The sequence below is a fragment of the Scaptodrosophila lebanonensis genome, unplaced genomic scaffold (genome assembly GCF_003285725.1).
Source record: "Scaptodrosophila lebanonensis strain 11010-0011.00,11010-0021.00 unplaced genomic scaffold, SlebRS2 tig00001418-arrow-arrow-pilon, whole genome shotgun sequence".
Lineage (NCBI taxonomy): Eukaryota > Metazoa > Arthropoda > Insecta > Diptera > Drosophilidae > Scaptodrosophila > Scaptodrosophila lebanonensis.
The window spans coordinates 721,081-741,601 of record NW_022060744.1 but is presented as its reverse complement, the minus strand read 5'-3'; the positions used below and the strand labels follow the sequence as shown (position 1 = coordinate 741,601).

General features: G+C 39.2%; 3 protein-coding genes across 6 annotated transcripts in view; 1 reads left to right on the top strand and 2 right to left on the bottom strand.

Annotated features, from left to right (window-relative positions):
• The window catches only part of LOC115633414 (E3 ubiquitin-protein ligase HECW2), a 36,950-nt gene extending 17,330 nt beyond the window's left edge, over positions 1 to 19,620 (top strand). For 2 of the 3 annotated variants that reach the window (XM_030530858.1, XM_030530859.1), the window contains 2 exons: positions 926 to 1,114; positions 1,185 to 3,405. In XM_030530858.1, coding sequence (XP_030386718.1) covers positions 926 to 1,114; positions 1,185 to 2,259 — 1,264 coding nt within the window. In that variant the 3' untranslated portion in view covers positions 2,260 to 3,405. Of the gene's footprint in view, positions 1 to 925; positions 1,115 to 1,184; positions 3,406 to 19,557 lie in introns of those variants that run through there. The other variant, XR_003996340.1, reaches the window with a different exon arrangement.
• LOC115633415 (protein cramped) lies at positions 4,514 to 9,911 on the bottom strand. The gene is made up of 7 exons (XM_030530861.1): positions 9,815 to 9,911; positions 8,789 to 9,428; positions 8,519 to 8,722; positions 7,069 to 8,450; positions 6,390 to 6,750; positions 6,157 to 6,311; positions 4,514 to 5,600 (listed from the first exon to the last, which is right to left on the bottom strand). The coding sequence occupies exons 2-7, from the start codon at positions 9,396 to 9,398 to the stop codon at positions 5,499 to 5,501; spliced, it is 2,814 nt and encodes a 937-aa protein (XP_030386721.1). The 5' UTR covers positions 9,399 to 9,428; positions 9,815 to 9,911; the 3' UTR covers positions 4,514 to 5,498.
• On the bottom strand, positions 10,107 to 15,436 carry LOC115633416 (syntaxin-4). 2 transcript variants are annotated; one of them, XM_030530863.1, is made up of 7 exons: positions 15,072 to 15,436; positions 13,106 to 13,345; positions 11,515 to 11,608; positions 11,208 to 11,450; positions 10,654 to 10,727; positions 10,331 to 10,579; positions 10,107 to 10,269 (listed from the first exon to the last, which is right to left on the bottom strand). In XM_030530863.1, the coding sequence occupies exons 1-7, from the start codon at positions 15,102 to 15,104 to the stop codon at positions 10,198 to 10,200; spliced, it is 1,005 nt and encodes a 334-aa protein (XP_030386723.1). In that variant the 5' UTR covers positions 15,105 to 15,436; the 3' UTR covers positions 10,107 to 10,197. The 2 variants fall into 2 exon arrangements, with proteins under 2 accessions (XP_030386723.1, XP_030386722.1); XM_030530862.1 differs by lacking the exon at positions 15,072 to 15,436 and adding an exon at positions 13,448 to 13,586.
• Positions 19,621 to 20,521: the final 901 nt, after the last annotated feature.

Here is a 20,521-nt window from a genome sequence, read left to right as displayed (position 1 = left end):
ATCGGCCAGAGCGAGTTCTTGGTATCCTTTTATCAGTCACATTATATCCTTTTAACCTATGTAGTATAAACACGCCAAATCAGCTGTCACTTTATTTAAATCCGATCATATTTTCCTCAACCACTACATCCAATCAACTTGTAGTTGGTAGTCCGATTGGTTTCGCTTAAGAGATCTATAGTCTGCTCCATATTAATTTGATTTTTCTGGAGGTGTTGAAACCCTATCTCGCTTCGAATTGGACATGCACAAAAGTGTAGAAAAGGTAATAGAGAAAAACATGAATTTTAAATAATTCCTAGATAAATCCAATTTAAACAAATCTATAATGAAATATTTTTGTAAACGCAGGAAAAGAAAGACAAAAATCCAGATAGCAACCCCATCGTTTTCACCATCCAGACTAGAGCTATTAAATGGCTCTGAATGGCACGCTCAACAAATATCCGCATTCGCATACGCGCGCACTTTGACGAAATGGATATCAGTCCATACTCGTACATATGTTGTTTTCGCTGTCGAAATTAATCTACAGCATAGAATCTACTAAGTGAATGGTATTCGAACCATTTGACTGTGATGCCATTTAGTCGACTTATGGACTTAAGTCCGCAGAGTGCAGGCAGAGTGGGTTGAACTTGTTCGCCAGGCTGCGTTGCGCACGGGGCGTATGCGCAACACCTTCGCTCTCCACCGACAGGCCTGTCTTGTAGCTATTATTTCCAGTCCTCAAATTTGCGAGCACATACATAATAAGTATTTTGAATATGTTTTCCAGCTCATTAAATACATCTAAATGACGATTGAGTAGCTCACTGGATAGTGAGGAGAGGTTTTCATAGGAGATCTAGATGTTTATTTTTAAATATGATTGGAACATTAACATTAATGCATATACCATGTATTGGTCTCGTTTCTTCCGCAGCCTGTTCGAGCAGGAGATTATGAGCTATGTTCCTATTGAAGAGCGCAGTCCGCAGGGCTCTCCGGTGCTCAGTTCGCGAATGCCACAGCGTGCTCCGCCGCCATTCCGGCGTGACTTCGAGGCCAAGCTGCGCTGTTTCTACCGCAAGTTGGAATCCAAAGGCTATGGACAAGGACCTCACAAGCTAAAGTGCGTAGAGCTAAGCTGCTTTTTAAATCAATTAACTAAATGTTCCCTCTTCTCCTCTACACATCGGCAGGCTTCATATACGTCGCAGCCATTTGTTGGAGGATGCCTTTCGCCGCATTATGTCGGCAAATAAGAAAGACTTGCAGCGTGGACGATTGGCCGTGCTTTGGGACACGGAAGAGGGTCTGGACTATGGCGGCCCCTCGCGCGAATTCTTCTTCCTGTTGTCCCGCGAGCTGTTCAATCCGTATTACGGACTGTTCGAGTACTCGGCCAATGACACGTACACCGTTCAGGTGTCGCCGCTGTCTGCCTTTGTGGATAACTGCCACGACTGGTTCCGGTTCAGTGGCCGGGTACTGGGGCTGGCACTGGTCCACCAGTATTTGCTGGACGCGTTCTTCACACGACCCTTTTACAAGGCCCTGTTGCGTCTGCCTGTGGCGCTCAGTGATCTCGAGTCGCTCGACAATGAGTTTCATCAGTCGCTGCAATGGATACGCGACAATGATATTGGCACGGGCATTGATTTGGGTCTAACGTTCTGCGTCACTGAGGAGCTGCTCGGCCGTGTGGTGGAGCGGGAGCTGAAGCCGGGTGGCAAGAATGTCATTGTGAATGAGAAGAACAAGAAGGAGTATTTGGAGCGCATGATCAAGTGGCGGCTAGAGCGTGGTGTGCAGGAGCAGACGGAATCTCTGGTGCGTGGTTTCTACGAGGTGGTCGATTCGCGCCTGGTCTCCGTTTTCGACGCCCGCGAGTTGGAGTTGGTGATAGCGGGTACGGCCGAAATTGATACGAACGACTGGCGCCTGAACACCGAATATCGTTCCGGCTACCACGACAACCATCAGGTGATCATTTGGTTCTGGCAGGTGATCGAGAAGTTTACCAATGAGCAGCGGCTGCGACTGCTGCAATTCGTCACCGGAACCTCAAGTATTCCGTATGAGGGCTTCTCGGCTCTGCGTGGCTCAACGGGCCCGCGTCGCTTCTGCATTGAGAAGTGGGGGAAGCCCAATGCCCTGCCTCGCGCACACACCTGCTTCAATCGCTTAGACCTGCCGCCCTATCCCACACCCGAACTGCTCTACGAGAAGTTGCTGCTCGCCGTCGAGGAAACCAACACGTTTGGCATTGAGTAGAGCGGAGGACTGAAAGCCGTTTGGGGAATCCCTGACTAGCGCCACCTAGTGTACGTATTCGATTCGTGATATTTATAGTTTTTTTTCTTTTTTGTTTGTTGCTGATGTTGCATTTGCAGCAATGTTGTTTCCATGCGCTTAATTTTTACAAGCATGCGTGTGCATGTCTATGATCCACAAATATACAGGCATAGACACGTGCATATGTATGCATTTTACATACATAGATAATTACCTACAATTATGCCTGTTAGTACTTCAATGCGTAATGCTTACAAAACCTTCTAATCTAAGCATTCATACTATGCCTACCTATGTACGTACATACTCCTATGTATGTATGTATGTATGTATGTATATGTAGTTAGTCGACATTTGCCGCTTTGGTTTGCCGTTAAACGTTAATTACCGTTACCTCAGAACAATGCAGTCATTAGTCTTAAGTTCAAATACACCATCACTAGCACTCGCACTATCCCAGCCACCCAGCTCCCGAAACTGACAAACTGAATGAGCTTTCAGCCAAACTAACTCATCAATGACATACTACACACTATATATGTATGTATGTAGTAGTCTGTATTGCTACCCTAACTTAATAGTTTAATAATAATAATAATAATAATAATAATAATAAAGAAAAACGATGCCAATTGTTGTTTATGGTACAACTGCCTAAAAGACGAATGGGGAGCACCATAACTTAACCTTAAAATCAAACGAACATACATACATACATATGTATGTATGCATGTATGTACATACATACCTTTATGTATTCTATTGTGTGTATGTACGAGTAGTATGCTGAAAAGGAAAAACTAAACTCAAATCAAATCAAAAGCAACAAGAAAACAAAATTTACAAACTTTTGCCACAAAGCTGACTGCTATGACACGCCACTTTGAGCGCCCGTAGTTTACTGATCTGAAACTCTCTTAGCATTCCAAAATAGTGCATAAAAGATAAGCAAAAAGCAGACCCTTAACTCTCCTCTACGCTGATACTTAAAATAGCAAGTAATTATATTATTATATTAGCATTAAACGCGATTAATAACGAATCCATTATATACGTATGTATGTACGTACGTTCATATGAGTGTATGTAAGTATTTACATATGTATATTAGATGTGTGCGATTCGCGGAGCATAGATTTATATTTATACATAATGTATTTCCAAAAGCATATGTACATGCATATATATACATATATAATTTATACAAATACTATATGTACTTACACATGAGTGTACTTATACACTCAAGAAAATAAATTCGATTTAGCCCAGCAATTTGCTGCAGAACGAATTTTGGTTAAGTGCGTTGCTTTGGCTTTAATTTGTTGGCGCATTCAAGCTTTGGATTAAGCATTTAAAGAATAAATGACAAATTTTAATGATTAGTGAAAACGACAACTAAGCAAATATAAGAAACCCCCCCAAAAAAGGTGATTTGTTTACATGTATTTTGAAATTAGTTAATGGAGTTATGCAGACGAACAAAGGAAAGAACGAAATGCTTTTTGAACTATTGTATGTATGTGTTTTAATAATAAAGATGATGAGACGTTTTATCGAATTATAAATGTGCGTGTGTGTGTTTATATTAACTGAACAAGTTAACGATACATTATTATTGAATAAATAAATGTGAGCCTTTTACTTCAAAAGCTACAGCGATTCATGTGTCATTCATTCAATATCAATAATGCCGGAAACAGTGATGATATTCAAAGAAATGGCCAAAAGAAAATGTTATGCTGCTATATGCCCGATGCTAGTATCAGAAGCTAGAAAAGTCGGAAAACCAAGGCTATGAAAATTAATAGCACTGTCGCTGCAGATGTTTCCTGCAGTAAGGAGCAAGCCGTTAAGTTCGTGAACAATTTGTGTTACCTTGAAAGTATGGTATCCACAAATGGAGCAGGGGAAGATGCGCAGAACAAGCTGCGCGAAGCCAGCAGCATTTGGAGAAGCTGAGAATCTTGAACGCATGTGTTAAGAAACTGTGTTAGAAACTCTTGTAAACAAATGCCTCTACATCATATTATGCATTTTCTGCCCGAACACCATAATCAACGAGGGACAATGGTGGCTGACCAAAGAAGAGGGTCTTCTAAAACAGATGAGATGTAGAAAGTGGCGGTGGATTGGAGTCCGCAGGAACATGGCCGGACATGACTTTCCATAGTTTTTGTCGAAGAAGGCGTATTTAAATAAAATTCAGATTTTAGGGTTTATGCACAAGGAAATTCTGTTGTTTATTTGTATTACGACTATTCATGTAAATAACTAACAACTACCAGCTACTCTTACAATCTAAAACCAGAACGAATTTATCCATACCATGGTCGACAAAAAAATAATGTTTATAAATGTAGTCACAACTAAGGATCGTTATCTTATGTGACAGATAAGACTAATCCACTCACATGGTATGCTGCCAAAACAATTGGTATTGGAAAAAGGATTTCGAGGTCTCCAGTACGCTGGTTCGAGAGTTTTATATGTAGTACCGTTTAGCCAATGGTTCAGTTTGGAATGAAAATGTTTGGGACTTTTTTAGGCGAAAAAATGCATGGTTGGAGGTTGGATCCATATTGTAGATGCAGGTGATTAATTTAGCTGTCACATGAGGAAATTCGCCTTAGAGTTACGTGTATCGTTAATGCGTAAATAAATAATATATTTGTGATCCTTAATCAATACAAACAGTTCATGTATATGTTTATGTGTATGCATATGAGCGTCCTTAGCACTAAGCAATGTTTTGAATTGAGCAAATAATACATTCAACGCAATTAAAATTGATATAGTAGAAAATAACAATAATATTAAAAAAAATATACAAAAATGTCACAAATGAGTATGAAAAAAAAATTGAATGAAAATTCAACATCACAAGCGGCAATCAAACTTAAAAAGAAGCAAGCACTTCAGGCCATTCAAATGAGTACATTTTCAGTTTAGTAATATCAATTAAGAAAATTTCTTCTTTCGTTCTTGATTCTAAATATTTTGAGTAACAACGCGCGGAATCAAATCATTATTATTTCTATAAATACTTTGACAATGTATGACGAGATTTTCATTCCCTAACCATTCATGAATACAAATCGAGTGGCTGCTGTTTGAAAAGGTTGCCCGTTTCCTCGACTGGTCAGACAAATAAACTGAGGCACACACTGAGGGGAAAATCGGAGGAGGGGAGCAGATGCAGCGGATGTGATGCGTCGCTAATCTTTCTCCTGGTTCTGCAGCAGCGCCGTAAACTCTTGGAATTTATGACGATAGTCTACGCTGCTCTCACTAATCACCGACAAATTGGAAGAAGGATCCTGCAAAGAAATGATAATACAAATTTATTGCGAATCGTAATAGGTAACCCTAATACCCAATTAGAATTGATTTCGTGAACGTCAACAACGATTAATTACTTCATTGCTGCGTTGATTGCTTAGAATATGATGAGACACTATAAAACAAACTTCTAAATATCAAGTTTGATTCAGATATCTTTATAAAGGCAAACAAATTATACCTTTATTATACCTAAAGTAATGAAACTAAATTAATTAAATAATTAACTTGCTATGCCTATGGATAAGGCAAGCCTACATTTCAAGTGTTATCGAGGATAAACAGACAGATGGACAACAATATATCGATCATATATGCACCTACAAATGGGTCTGCCACGTCTCCCTGTGTCTGTTACATAAATTTGTCGTTTGGACTTTCTAGTATACCCGCTTTGAGCCGAAGGGCAATGGGAACGGTTATATTTTTATGAATCTTACAACAAGCCAGCTGTTTAGCAACGCTGCTGTTCGTATTCGTGTATTTTCTTTGATTTTAAGAAGTTGTTCTATCTGGAAAGTTTGCTAAACCTACCAGTATATCGCGTGTGGCATCAATCTCATCCAGATGTCCCAACAAACTGGTCAACGAGAAGTCGTTAATGTTCTCCTCCAGCCAGCGTGCGTTCGACGTGGAGTCGCGCAGCAAATGCATGGGACTGACGCTGCCGGCATTGAAAAAGTTATGCGCTGCACCGAGAGGAAAAGAGATGGAAGAAAAGTCATAAGACGCTTTCAGTTTTCACTGCATTTGTGGTTTCATCTCACTTGTGGTCTCATCTTGTGAGCCTTCCGGAAACGAAGTGGCTTCCACACAAAAATCCAGGAGCGGCATATCCATCCTTTCTGAGTTGACATAAGTGCTTTTCTCCAGCTCCGATTTTGGCAAGCACCCGTGACTGGTAGCCGTCGAGCTGCTGCTGGTCGAGGTAGTTGTGGAAGACATGCTGCTGAGGGAGATGGGGCTAGTGGTACTAGTGGTTATGGTCGCACTGGCCTGTTCGATGGGCTCGAAGAAGCCATTCTGTAGATTGCCCACATTGAGCAGGTCGTAGGGCTGGGTGTCTGAGGCGGGTGGCAGGATGCGACGCTGCACGAGCACCTGGCGTGACATTTTCTGGCGAGTGAGCTGGGTGAGAGAAATTATTAAATTAAAGTGGCTTCATTTGTAATGAATTTTTAGATGCTATTAACATTATACTTTATGTCTCTAAAGTGCCCACAATAAAGAACTGTGGATATTTCTGACTTTTGTGTTATATATGTTACTTTAATCTGGGATCTGTGCTGTATAAAATCAAATATGTATATGAGAGGATTTGCGATGACTCACATAAACATAAACTGAATAGAAAGCTTCTTCTTGTGTGGTTTCCATTTTCCAATGATAGATTTGCTAACTTTTCTGTTGCCTACACATGTACATATTGAATTGCTTTGTACTCACCGAAGACAGTTGTCGCACTGGATCGATGCTGACAAAAGGTCGACGCATGGGTGGCATGGGTGTGCGAAAAACTGGGGATTCGATGCTTCCAACTTCGTGGGCACCCCCACCACTGGCGGCCAGCACTTTGGTGACCAGCTCCCGCTTCGATTTGGCCGCAATTCGTTCACAAGTGTGCCCACAGATGCACTGACGTTTGCGTACACGCTCGCTGAGATTGGCCACAAGCAGGAGGTGCTTCAGCTTGTTGCTCACCGTTGAGGTGGTCACAGCCTTAACGCGTTCCACGCTATCACAGTCGTGAAGATTATATGGCAGACCACTGCTGCTGCTTACACTAGTTGTCGACGTTGTGGTAGTGGTCATCACATCGCCCCAGTAATACTCGAGTTCCAGCTTGGAATCTTGGCCCAACACCACGTACAAGTCGCCGATGGTTATGTCCGCCGCATTGGACACGGTCCAGCCTTTTCGTATGCGTTTGATGACACCATCGCTTAGAAGAGGCTTGAAATTGTTGTGGGCGTTGCGTGCAGCCATGTTGGATCTCGACCCTTTACCACTGGCTGGTAGCTTCTGGCGTGGATGAGCGACAGTTGTGGTGGTACTGGTGCTACTGGCAGCGGTCGCTGTGGTGGTGGTTGTTGTCGCTGCCATTGCTGAGATTGTCACATTGGCTGCTAATCGATCAGCGGATTCGCCGATGGTGGAGTTTAGAAAATCGTTAATTTCCTCGCTGAGCTCATCGCCGCTACTGTTTTCTAGTTTTGTTGTGGTGGTGGTTGTATTGTTGTGGTTATTAGATATAACTGTTGCGGTGTCGGCGTTTTCGCTGTGTGGCTCCTCCTTAAGGTTGCTTATATCCTCGACAGACTTCTCAAAAGCGGGGCTACTGAGCGGTTTTAATTTTTTGGTGTCTGGCGAACGTTTCTCCGAGCCACTTTCCGTGCGTGGACGCTTGTTGTTGGCCGCATTGTTGGTGCGGTCCTGCGTTAGTGTTTCACTGCGCACCTTAACGCCCAAACGCTCCTCATAGGCTGTGAGGCAAATGTTCACACTGCTCAGATAGGCGGTAATGCTCAAGAGTGGGCGATGAATGGGTACGCCTGGCTTTGGCAGAAAGCACAGCTCAGGCTCGGGAAAGCTGTTGTTGGGCTCGGCATCTGCAGTGGGAAAGAGCTTTTCTTCCGATAATTTGGCGGCAGAGCTGCGCCATTTGTACTGAAAAGTTTTTATGAATGTGACAAGTTTCTTGTGGAGCGGCACAATGGCGCGTCCACGTGGATTTTGGGCCAGCGTTTGCACGCGACCAAAGGCCTCCATGTTATACGGAGTGACAAGAACTTCGATTTTCGCAGGCAGGCGTATGTCCTCCAAAGAATCTGCATGAGAAATATATGGAAAAAATAGTATAATTGCTAATGATTCGGTGGCGGCGGCTGTGTCTTACCATCGAGCTGATTGAGTCGTCGTAAGGCCTTGCACGATGGCGTCTTAATGCGTATGTTCTTGCCCTTGCAACGCACTGTTATTTGGCCTTGGTAGACCAGCTGCTTAAGCTTCATAAAATGCTTTTCGGTCAGAAACTGAAGCTTGCGTCGCATCTCTCCATAATTTATGAGTGTGTACAGCTCCTGCACAGGCTTCTTCAGCTCTGTAATTCGGTAAATAAATGAGTGTATTAGATGAAATACTTGTGGTGTTTGTGTCGCTGCCCTACCATCCGAATATCTAACATATTTGCAGATCTTGTGATATGTCTGATAATAGTGTTGACGCACTTGATCCTTGGTCTTGAAAGAGTAATCATTGGCAGCATTGCGGCGCTTCAACTTGGAATTGATGCAATTTGAGACGGCCTCGAAATCCTTTCCAAATTCGTTGAGTGCATCAAAAAAACAATTCCGCTCCAGATTTGTCCATATTGTTTTGTTGGTAGCACGCGGCTGTGAGGGCGTCTTTTGGGCTTGCTTCTCGTCCTTCTTGTTGTGGGCGTGCTCAGTTGGCGGCGGCGTCATGGGACGCGTCTGGTCCTGCTTCATTTTCTGAATAACGCGTGCGCTGGCCCTTGTGCCCGGACAATTGTGGGTGGTCACAGAGCCGAGCAGTTCCTCTGGCTCTTTAGATGCAGCCGCAGTCGCAGCCGATGCCGCTGCAGCCTGTGATGACATTACCGTGCTCGGCTTCGACTGGACGCCTTTGCTATTTGGTGTGTCTCCAGTATTCTGCGACTGCGATGCCACATCGGTTATCGCCACCGATGTCGCCGCTGCATTACCCAACTTTACGCTTTTACACATGCTGCTGGTGCTACTGCTGTTTTCATCCATTTCTGCCACGGCAAGGCACACAATGTCCTCCTAGAAACGGATAACAACATAAATAACAATTACAATTACAGGCTAATTAATAATTCCGTCTGGTTATCGATAGCTTGTAAATTGTGTGTGTGATGGCAATAGCAATTTTTTCTGCGACGCAAATGAAACTATTATAGTTACGGATTCAACATTTGCCTTGACTGTATAGTCCGCTAAATTAGCCGCCACCAGCAACTATCTAATGAATAATAACGAACCATCAACACACGCACACACAAAACTCATAAAAATTGCACATAAATTCTAGCAAAGATGGCGCTCGAAAACGGGTCAAGTTCCTTGTGTTCCTTGGCGGCAGCGCCGTCGCTGAATTATGCATTGGCAACACAGTTCTTAGAAGATTTGTTGGCGTGTGCTGCACTTACCTTAAATTGAAGGCATGGATATTGGCCAGCACATGCAATATATTCTGGGAAATATGTACTTTCGCTGTTCAGCTAGTTTTGTTGTGATCTGTAATTTGTTTCCCTTGGAGGAGCAATATTTGCCATTCTGTGCGAATGGCAAGTGTTGTTTTTATGAAGCCATTCGATAGTCACCGATAGGTTTTTCTCGATTGCCATTCGACGATTGTCATTCGACACTATGGTGAGTTTCGTTGCAGCAGTTAACGGCTTTTCAAATTGAGATAAAATGGACAAATTCAACGAAAAAAAATAAAACAGACACGTGGAATTTTATTGACTTGTCTTAAAAGTAGGCAAAAAAAAAAAAAATAGATTATTGCGTAGGTGCGCAGAGTCACATATCACAAATAAAGACCGACTAATACTAGGACTACCAATACGACTATGAGTATTGCAATGAGCATTATCTTTTTCTGCAATTAAATGGTAAAGTTAGTTGCGTTTGAGTGAGTTATTATTCCAGCAATTGCTCACCTTGCGCGCTTTTTTCTGATACTTTTCGGCCTGGTCGAGCTCCACGGCACCTTTATCCACATACAGTGTAGCTTGCTGTGCATGGAACTCCACACGTTGTATCGTCTCGCTCTGCTCCATAACGAGGGTTTGAATGCGCATGAACAATGCATGTACATCCTCTATGGATTTTTCCAGTTTTTTCAGCTCATTGAAACGATCCATGAGGTCGCGCAAAGTCTGACGCTCTTTTTCCGTCTCTTGCAGTATCTAAAGCCATTATAATTGCATTGTATTGTATTGCAGTTCAATGACCGATCGCTAAATGTAAGGAATATACTCACATTGTCCACAAAGAGCTTTGTTGTCTTGTTCTCAAGCAGTTGCTCAATTTCTTGTTCTGTAGCCTCGGCATTAACTGCAATAATAATAATCGGCAGAAGAAAAATACTTAAAATTTAACAACTTTCTCAACAGGCTTTATTGTTGTTGAACGATTTTGGAGCTGCACAATAAGCTGCACTTGAAATGTGCGGGCATTAACTTCGATTCGTAATGTCAAATGTAAAAGGCATCATTCTTTCCAATTTAAAGTTTTCTTTTCGTCTAAACAAATGTCTCTTTACAGTCCAATATTGTCCAATATCAAGTGAACAAAAACTTAAATGTTGATTTAAGAAAGCAGAAAACATTAGTTATGAACAACAGATATAATCGACCTATATGTGTATGTATACCCATTTCGATTTAGCGGCTAAAAGTTTTTTAACAAAAACGCGATAACTCTAAAAGGTCGTTGAACTCGATGCTCCGTAAATTTCAGTTTTTTTTTTCGAATAAGCTGATCGTTCGGCTAACTCTAGTTATTCAGATGAAACAAAAAGGTTAATCAGCTTACTTATTTTGGTATGCATGCGCAGATTCTTTTTCATCTTGAGTTCGTAGTGTTGCAAAAACTCCTCGTTCCTTTGCCACAGATTTATATAGGTCTGATAGAGGCCATAGAAGAGTGTGCGTTTCATGCGGGCCTCCAAACTGTAGTCGTTCTCGGGCGGCAGATTGGCCTTAAACTCTTTAAATCGATTCATTAGTATGTTGCCCAGTCGCAGGTTCTTATTATGCAGATCATCCATTTCGTTATCTGTAGAGAAAAGAGGACGCTTGTAAGTAATGGTGCTTATAGACGAAATAATACCTTGACTTGCCATTGAAAGTGCGCAGATTTATGGTTTGTGCCATCCGATTCATGGCCTCTAAATTGGCATCAATTTGTGACAGATGCAAACGAATTTCCGAGTACTGCAATGATTCATTGGAGTTAATAAAAATAAATTAAATGAAGAGTATATGATGGTGATTGGTGATGTTGATGAAAGTCTGAAGATACTCTTGGAGTTATTGGAATTATTTTCAACTTATTTTGAATGCGAGTGTTAGCCATACATTCCATTTCTGCTCTATACGGTCCCCTCCTTCTACTAACAAATGAACTCAATCTCTTCCCTAACTTCTAAATAGTCGCTTCTTCCCTTTCTACTGCATTTGTGTGGGCGTTGAAGGGGAAGAACCAGGCCTATGTGAAAGAAATCAATTTCATTGCAGTTCTACGACACTATCATATCACAAGACCCCACATGTATGCACATAGGAGTATATATGTATGTATATTGAACTGAACACGACTATTGTGTAATACTCCCCTCCCCCACTAGCGCTATTCGATCAAGCGGACGTCGAGTATGAATGTTGCTATTTGCCGGTTGATTCATGTGCGAAGCCAATGGGCTGATAAGCGAGCAAAACTTGTTATTAATTGTTTGTTCTGGAAAGCAACAAATTAAAGACAAAGAAAGAATGAGAAAAACATGTAGTTTAGATAATTCAAAAGGCAAAAATCTATTAAAATAGAAAGGAAAACCAGAAAACTACCGAAAATATCATTAAAAGCTATAATGCTTAGTCAGTGCTGTGGAGCGAATCAATATCTTTTAAACATTTTTTTGATTGTTTCTCTTCGAGATATCGAGCTTTTGATAGACATATGACTATTTCTCTAGCTGCTTTATTTGTGCATTCAAAATAGTTTTTTTTTTACTTTATAAACGTACTTTGTCCCAACAAATGTTGTTAAAAGCGTTTCACTTAAAATGTGCCCAAAGAAATATATAAGTGTCTAAAATATTTCGAGGAAGCCATGCTTGGAAATATTCATAAGGAGGAACTAAGAACTTGTCAGCTGTCGAAACTGCAGAATATTATGAGGCAGTGCCTAAAACTCCTACATAAATGCAAAATTTGCTTAAGACATCTGGATACGCCAAAAAGTTGATTTCTGCACCCATTGGTCCTCTGATATACGGGTAGTATAATAATTTTGACGAATTTCAGAATATTAAGAGGCACTACACAAAACTCATGGGTGCAACATTTTTAAAGTTGTCTTTATAAACAAAAATGTTATCTTTCATTTCTGCACCAGCCGGTTATATTATAAAACAATGATAATAAGCTTGCTGTGTATATATGTATAAAGATAGGACAAGTCTGCCTATCAAGTATGCAGTTCCTAGCTGTTATGGCTCAAAAGTTCTCGGTGTTCATACGGACAAACATGTTTTTATAAAAAGTTGAGCTTTATTTGACTGATAGAGTGGAAGAGACTTGGCAATACTGCCACTAACTGGTTGCCATATAAAGCGCTAAGTATAAACAAACCAATTAGCAATAAACAGCATAGAGAGCTTGGAAGGGTAGGTAGGAATAGTAAATCGTATTTGCATTGATCCGAACTCTTACCGGATTTAAGATGGCATCCACATTCGCGCCATGTTGTGTCATCTTGCTGCTCTCTTTTTCTTTATCCTTGCTCTTGTCCTCCGCCTTGCCGCCTTGATGGCTTGTGTGGTTGTTGTTGTTGTTGCCACTGTTGCTGGTATTGCTGTTGTTGTTGTTGTTGTACTCGACTGTAGAGTTATAAACGGACACCAAGAGCGAACCGTTCGACGAGGAGGATGTGGAATTGGCACTCAGCGATCGCTGCAATAGAAAAAGTGAGAAGATACGGATATATATTATATATACATATATGTATGTACGTAGCTCTGAGCTAGCATCCAAAATTGTGTAGCTCTGACATACTGTAGCTGCTAGATAGAAATCAGTGCAAGTCGTAGGCGAAAATTGGAGCATTCGCTAATGGTTCTTCAGCTCGTTTCATTGCGTGCGCGGCCTATTTTCTTGCACTCTTCCTCTCTCTCTCTGTCTCTCTCAATCAAAATCACGTATCGGAATGCGTCAATTCAGAATGTGTGAAAAGGTTCAGGTGATCGAGGCCCGAAGCTCGCGGCTAGCGCCCCCAGCAGATAAATGCGTTGTTGTGGAAGGTGTAACGAACAATAAAAAAGTAGCCTCAAAATGAGATTCACAGCCCACTGGACTGACTGGCCAGACGCACGCACACACATACACACAAACATATATACATAAATGCAGGCACACTCAGCACCCACACACACACACCCACGCCTTACCATTATCGGCGTTATCTGTGAAAATCTAGCTGTTGGCCAGCTCTGTGATAAAGCACAAACAAATTTGTGTGTGTTACCTCGTTAGCGCGCGGGCCTTGGCCCGGTAGAAATGATAATACATAATAATGGTAATAATGGTTCTCGTAACCGCGCACTGTGCTTCAAAACCGTTCCAATAGCCAATGAAAATCCATATTTATCTGAGGACAACTGTCTGATCATAACTAATTAATTACAATTGTACTTTAAGACTTTTCTATTTCCCAGAATGGTAAGATATTATTGCCAAAAGAAATATCTTTAAATAGAAAACTGTCGTATCTGAAAGCAGCCAAAATAATAATAAAATAATAAAAACGCTATAAGGAATCTTAAATTTCTGACAGTGAGAATTGGCTGGCATTTACTGTTAGCCTCCTATAATGGAAAGACATTGCGAAAAGAAATATCTTTAAAAAGAGAAATTAGCTGAAATAATGAAATAATAACAATACTTAGCCATTAATCTTAAATCGAGATCAGCTGCATATTTCTAAATCTCAAATTTCTAATAATCCTTAACCAGAATTTAAGACCTATGTCCCTAACTGGAGGGGCGTCTGATTTTAATCCTGTAAAATGGGCCCAACGGGATTTCCTGTGAAGCGACAAGAATATCAGCAGTATTTAATTGAGATCAGCAGCTGATTATACAAGTATAGAAATAAGTGGTGCTTTGCTGTACTCACAGTGTAGGAAGTTATGGCCATTTTTATGAACATGAACCTATTGTGTTGTGGTCCATATTCCGACGATCAGAGAACGGAGCAACATTTGCGTGAATTTTGTATGCCAGAATTGAAATCTAAGTTTTTTTTTTTTGCCATATTAGCCGAGTCAACATTTGATAATAAATAATCCCTTAGCTTTAATTGATATTTTCCTAGATAAATTATTTGGAAAATTTCTTGTAATATTCGTTCGGATATATATACTTGTATATATTTTATATAGAAACAGTAAGTCTATGCAGGTGCAGTTTTTATTTCCTAAGGCAACAGAGTGAAGAAGGAAATTTGCTAAAAAGAATTGGTCAAGGGTGAGTCTTGGTCCGGCCAAGAGAGTCTTCACTGCATCTGGCATTAGAAGGACCAGCTATTATTTGTTTATTTTTAACATCATTATTTTATTTCAAGCTTGGAGACCGACGCGATGTGGGCTTTTTTGCGATTTGAATTATTAATGGGACTTACCTGCAAGAGCTCGGGCAGTCTGTCTTTGGCCATTTCGTATGTTTGTGGCTTACGTTTTCTCTATTCAAGAAACTACGGTTATTTTGTTGTTGTTGTTGTTGTAGTGTAGCGGTAATGATTTGGCAGTGTGTTGTGGTTGTTATTGTTGCTGGTCAACGATTTGGTAACAATATTTAGCACTTTTTGTTGTCGCTGCTGTTGTTTTGCTCGTCGCTTGGCACACTTTACATTGTTTTTAATTCGAGAAATATTTTTAAACTCACACACACAGATACACATGCACACACAATACGTGCGACCGTTGTTTTGTTTTGTGTGCTTTTCTCTCCTTGCAGTGCCTGCGAATTTTGGTTTTTTTTTCTCTGTTACTCTCTTTGTTTTTGTATTTGTTTTGCCTGCAACTGAAACTGTGTGTTTTGTGTTTTCTTTCGATCCAATATATTTTTTTTGTAGTAATTTTTCTGCCCTTACTATTCCACAAGACAGCTGGTCGGTCTGAGCCACTGGCAGCGCAAAGTAGGAGCGACGTCAACGTCAACGTCGACGTCAGCGTTGGCGTTGACGTCGCGCCTACTTTTGATTGTGTGGGAAGATATGCCGCTGATAAGCGAGTGTGTTATCAATTATTGCTGCGCCCGTTGTGGCTGTGAATTATTTCCCCCAATGCGTTTGCGTGTGTGTGTGTGTGTGCGTATGTGTGCGAGAGACGCGTCTTATCTATTTTATTTGCACTTGGCTTTAGTGCGCGTCGTCGGCGTTGGCGTCGTCGTCAAACGGCGAGTTGAGTTCGAAAGCTTTGAGAGTTCAGTTCCATTTAATCATAATACTGGCCACTAAAATAACAAAGGCGGCGGTCATTCCTACACACACACCCATCTACATACATACATACATATGTGTATGTATGTATTTATTCAAGTATAGATTTTTGTTATATCATTCGCTCGACACCTCTGCCCGCTTGCGCGTCTGCTCAGAACTTTGATGTTTGACTAAATGCGGCGACTGTGGCAAAATAAATTCACTGAGCGCGCGAGGCAGGCCCAGATTTCTTTCAATTTAAAGATTAAGCACAAATACACACACACATCCACCCCTGTATGTACTTATACACAAATGTAGCGTATCTGTCGCGTATTTTTTTTTTAATTTTTAATTTCGCGCTTTTCGTGCTAGAAAAAAAAATGGAATGAGAAGAAAAAATTATTCAACCGGTTACGCGCGCTCTTTCTTAAAAATGTGTTAATTGTTTTTTACAAACTTTTCGCTCAGCTAAAAAACGTCTCGAGCTTATTGCAAGTCGCTGTTCAATTGAAAAAAAAGTGTAGAGCAGCAGCAAAAGCAGCGCAGTCGCTGCAGCCACTGTCGACGGCGACGGTGCCGCTGCCATCAGCAGGTCGTGCGTCGTCCGTCGTCATCGTCGACGTCTGCCTGCCTGCACGGTTATTGTTATTGTTGTTGCTGTTGCCGTTCCAAAAGTCACTGTGCTAATTAGTCGAACTCGTTATGCTCTCTTCTGCCCAGCGGGCATATTCGTGCAGTGCAGGTTTTTGAGAACGAGATTTGCAATTTTAGATAAATGCACCATATTCAAAAGTTCTAACAAAACAAGTGCTCCAGTTTCTGATTTCCAAAACCTATGTACCTGATTAATTGTTCGACTGAGTTAGTTATAGTTAGGGTTTTTTTTTTGGATTAGGTTTAAAAAGGGCCTACCACTTAATCAATAAATATGTGAATACAAAATATGTTTTTATCATAAACCACATATGCAAATTTGATCAAAATAATTATATATTTTTCTAACTATTTAACTAAACCAAACTATATAAATAAAAATCTTCTTAATTACCTACCTACTTATTAACCTATCTATCTTTCTATATAACTATCTATTATCTATATGCCTCTCTATGTATCTATCTATTCAAATCTGGCTATATATCTATCTATCTATTTATCTATATATCTATATATCTATATATCTATATATCTATATATCTATATATCTATATATCTATATATCTATATATCTATATATCTATATATCTATATATCTATATATCTATATATCTATATATCTATATATCTATATATCTATATATCTATGTATCTGTATATCTGTATATCTATATATCTATATATCTATATATCTATATATCTATATATCTATATATCTATATATCTATATATCTATATATCTATATATCTATATATCTATATATCTATATATCTATATATCTATATATCTATATATCTATATATCTATATATCTATATATCTATATATCTATGTATCTGTATATCTGTATATCTATATATCTATGTATCTTTATATCTATATATCTATATATCTATATATATATATATCTATATATCTATATATCTGTATATCTATATATCTATATATATATATATCTATATATCTATATATCTATATATCTATATTTATATATCCATATATACATTTACCTATCCATCTTTCCATTTAAATATGAGACGTACTTATAGTCTAAGCAATAGTTAGAAGCTCGAAATTCTAATCCATAGCTGATTAGAAAGTCCCCAACCCGAATAGCGGGTCCCGGCAGCTGTCATCCAAACATCATATGGCCGCTATTGAAACCAGAAAATTACATTTTCTCGTAATTTTTTCCCCCGCCTGATGCTAAAAACATAATGTGAAATTTTTTTAAAAAATAAATTTGTATTTTTTCAATTTTATTTTGCAAATGGTAGAGAGTATTTCACGGTCGTGTGCGTTTGCCATAAAAGAAAAGCTCGGTTCTATTGCTTTCTTGCCTCACTTATATTGTATGTATATTTGTAGCACGTATGTACACACATATATATAAATGCACTATAGGGGTTTGTGTTGCTGTTTCTTGCGGTTGCAAAACGACACTCGCCGGCCCGATTTCATTTGACATGTGGAATTGTAGAGAAACGGCAGTTAGAATTTCATACTCGAATTGCTGGCAAAAGTTGGCGCATTTCAATGCTTCGATTCCATGGTCAATAGGGTGATATATGTATGTATGTGTGCATGAGTGGGGTCATCATAAATACAGAGACTCGGGGTCGGAATGTGTATGATACTCGAAAACAATTTAAAGCTTCAAATACTCGTAAAAAGAGAGAATAAACAATTTTATTACAGCGTTAAATATTTTATTAAATATATCAAATGAAGGGGCCGCCTTTGTTGGCTACAAAAATAAAAATATGCCTATCTTGGTGCTCAGAAAATCAATTTCCATCACACTCCAGTCATCATTGCTGCAAATTGTTGGACTGGGCAAAGATTGTTGTGAGACGTTTTCTTTCTTTCTTTTTTTTTTACTAAAGTCGTCTCTAGCTCAGCTGCTTCGTCAGCTAGCTTTCAGTGAATTCTGAATAATGCGGGCCATATATATGATATCATCTGAGAGTAATAAATAATTAGTAATAAATAAAGTTTTTTGCAGCAATCATTCCTAGTATATGGTAATATATAAATATATATATATATATATATATATATATATATATATATATATATATATATGTTATATATATATATATGTTATATCATGAGATATTTCAGTCCTCGGGACAGGGTATGAAAAGAATAAACATACATTGTCGCGATGCAGGCTGAAACGTGTTCGAGAAAAACTAAACAAATTTTGAAGAATAAATATATAAGTCATAAATTAAATAATAAATATTTGAAGCACCCGCTGCGCGTGAATGTGAAGCACTCCAACGATTGTACATATATATTTATACATGTGTATGTGCTATGTGTGGATATGGATAGAGTACTTGTATGTATGTGTGATAATTGTTAATGCCGGGTCAGTGGGTAATAAAATTCGCAGCATAATTGTAAATAAATCTCTGAGGCGTGAGTGCGCGATCAAAATAAAAGGCGAAAAATGCAATTGCTGCTGATTTATGCGTTGTTGGTCACTTTGTGCCAAGCTCAGTATAAACATAGATATCTATGCATATGCTTGTATATGTGTGCTACAGTATTAGCTAGCGACATGGCACAGTGGCTCAGCATCAGTTTGCAGCGTTTTCAATTCTTCTGCACCCTTCCAAATAGGTAAAGTGCACAAAAAAAAAAAAAAAAAAAATGCAAGTGGTTTTGAAATATTTGCAATTTCTCCTGCAACTTAAACCACAACTGACCTAATCACAGATAATTTCTTGCCAGAAATTACAGGAATTCATTGCAGTCTCAGCGAATCTTTGTTGTTTTGTCAAGAAAGATCTTGCAACAAATAAATCAAGTATCTCAGCAGAAGAAAGTCTCTTTGTATAGTCCTTTGTCTACGATCTGACCAAGTTTACGTTTAACAGGTTTGCGCAACCTGCCATTCGAATCGTAAATGGCTTGTTGAACATGTGTTCGAGTCCATTCGGCAATTATTGACTGTCATTATAGTAATTGTTTATTACTTCCAAATGTTATCTGACAAACATTTTGCATTTTACAGACCAAGCTGTCCAAACTATTTACATTCTGGGCTAACGCTGACCCGCCACGATTTGCATTTCTACAACGCTGTATATAATTATACAAATAACCGTTTACATACAGCTCTCCACTGAAGAAAAGGTAAGTTCGTTTTCAACTTAAACACTGTTGGCATAATAGTTGAGAGGGCTCGACTGTTCAAGAATTTGCTTCTTTTAAGTACAAAATCCAAATTGAAGTACGTTTTTTACGCCAAAGGAAAGATCGGTTTCCAGCGATATCTAAATATTATAATACTTATATTGAAAATTCGGTGTCGTAGCAGAATTTCGTATTTGGAAGTCTTTTATAGTGCTCCACCATATAAAGATAGAAAAGATTTGTACAATGAAGTATTTATTTATTTATTCTCTCAAAAATAAATAAATGTAAATACACGTTTTTCTCCTAAGCTTTAGTACCAATAATAACAATAATACTTGTATAATTATATTCCATACAAACAAAACCGCTTTAATGCCACTTGGGTTGAATGTTGATTACAAAACAACGTGAGTTGACACTTTTCGCTGAGTGTAGCCCTCCTTCCGAACATCCAATTATCATTGCTAATTGGTTTAATAAAAACAAAAGCAACGCACTCAACTCCTTTATTAATATGCACACGGTGCTGGCATGATTTTTTGTTAAAAATTGTTTATTACTTTATTTTATAATTTTCATGTCCTGCGCCTTCCTCCACAATCTGCCATTTTTAGTTGCAAAATAATGCAACTATCGCAAAAAATAGGATTAAAACGAAGTTGTCATCTGGGCTTTACAAAATGGAATATAAAAATGCAGGCTTTCCAATCTATCGCGAGAATTGGAATATTAGACCGTTAGGAATCAATTTTTATGTTAGTTCTTAAAAATACACTTCTGCTTATGTAAGAAGTTGATTTTTATATCCTAATTGCTGAGATGTTTGCGAATACACAATA

Bases quoted from the DNA above. Each gene is read 5' to 3' on its own strand.
- LOC115633415 (XM_030530861.1), bottom strand. From the start codon at position 9,398: ATGGATGAAAACAGCAGTAGCACCAGCAGCATGTGTAAAAGCGTAAAG. The intron at 8,723-8,788 runs GTAGGGCAGCGA...ACCGAATTACAG, and splicing joins ATATGTTAGATATTCGGATG to AGCTGAAGAAGCCTGTGCAG. The intron at 8,451-8,518 runs GTAAGACACAGC...TTTCTCATGCAG, and splicing joins ACGACTCAATCAGCTCGATG to ATTCTTTGGAGGACATACGC.
- LOC115633416 (XM_030530862.1), bottom strand. From the start codon at position 13,498: ATGCTCCAATTTTCGCCTACGACTTGCACTGATTTCTATCTAGCAGCT. The intron at 10,728-11,207 runs GTAAGCTGATTA...TTATTATTGCAG, and splicing joins GCGCATGCATACCAAAATAA to TTAATGCCGAGGCTACAGAA. The intron at 10,580-10,653 runs GTGAGTATATTC...TAATGGCTTTAG, and splicing joins CAAAGCTCTTTGTGGACAAT to ATACTGCAAGAGACGGAAAA.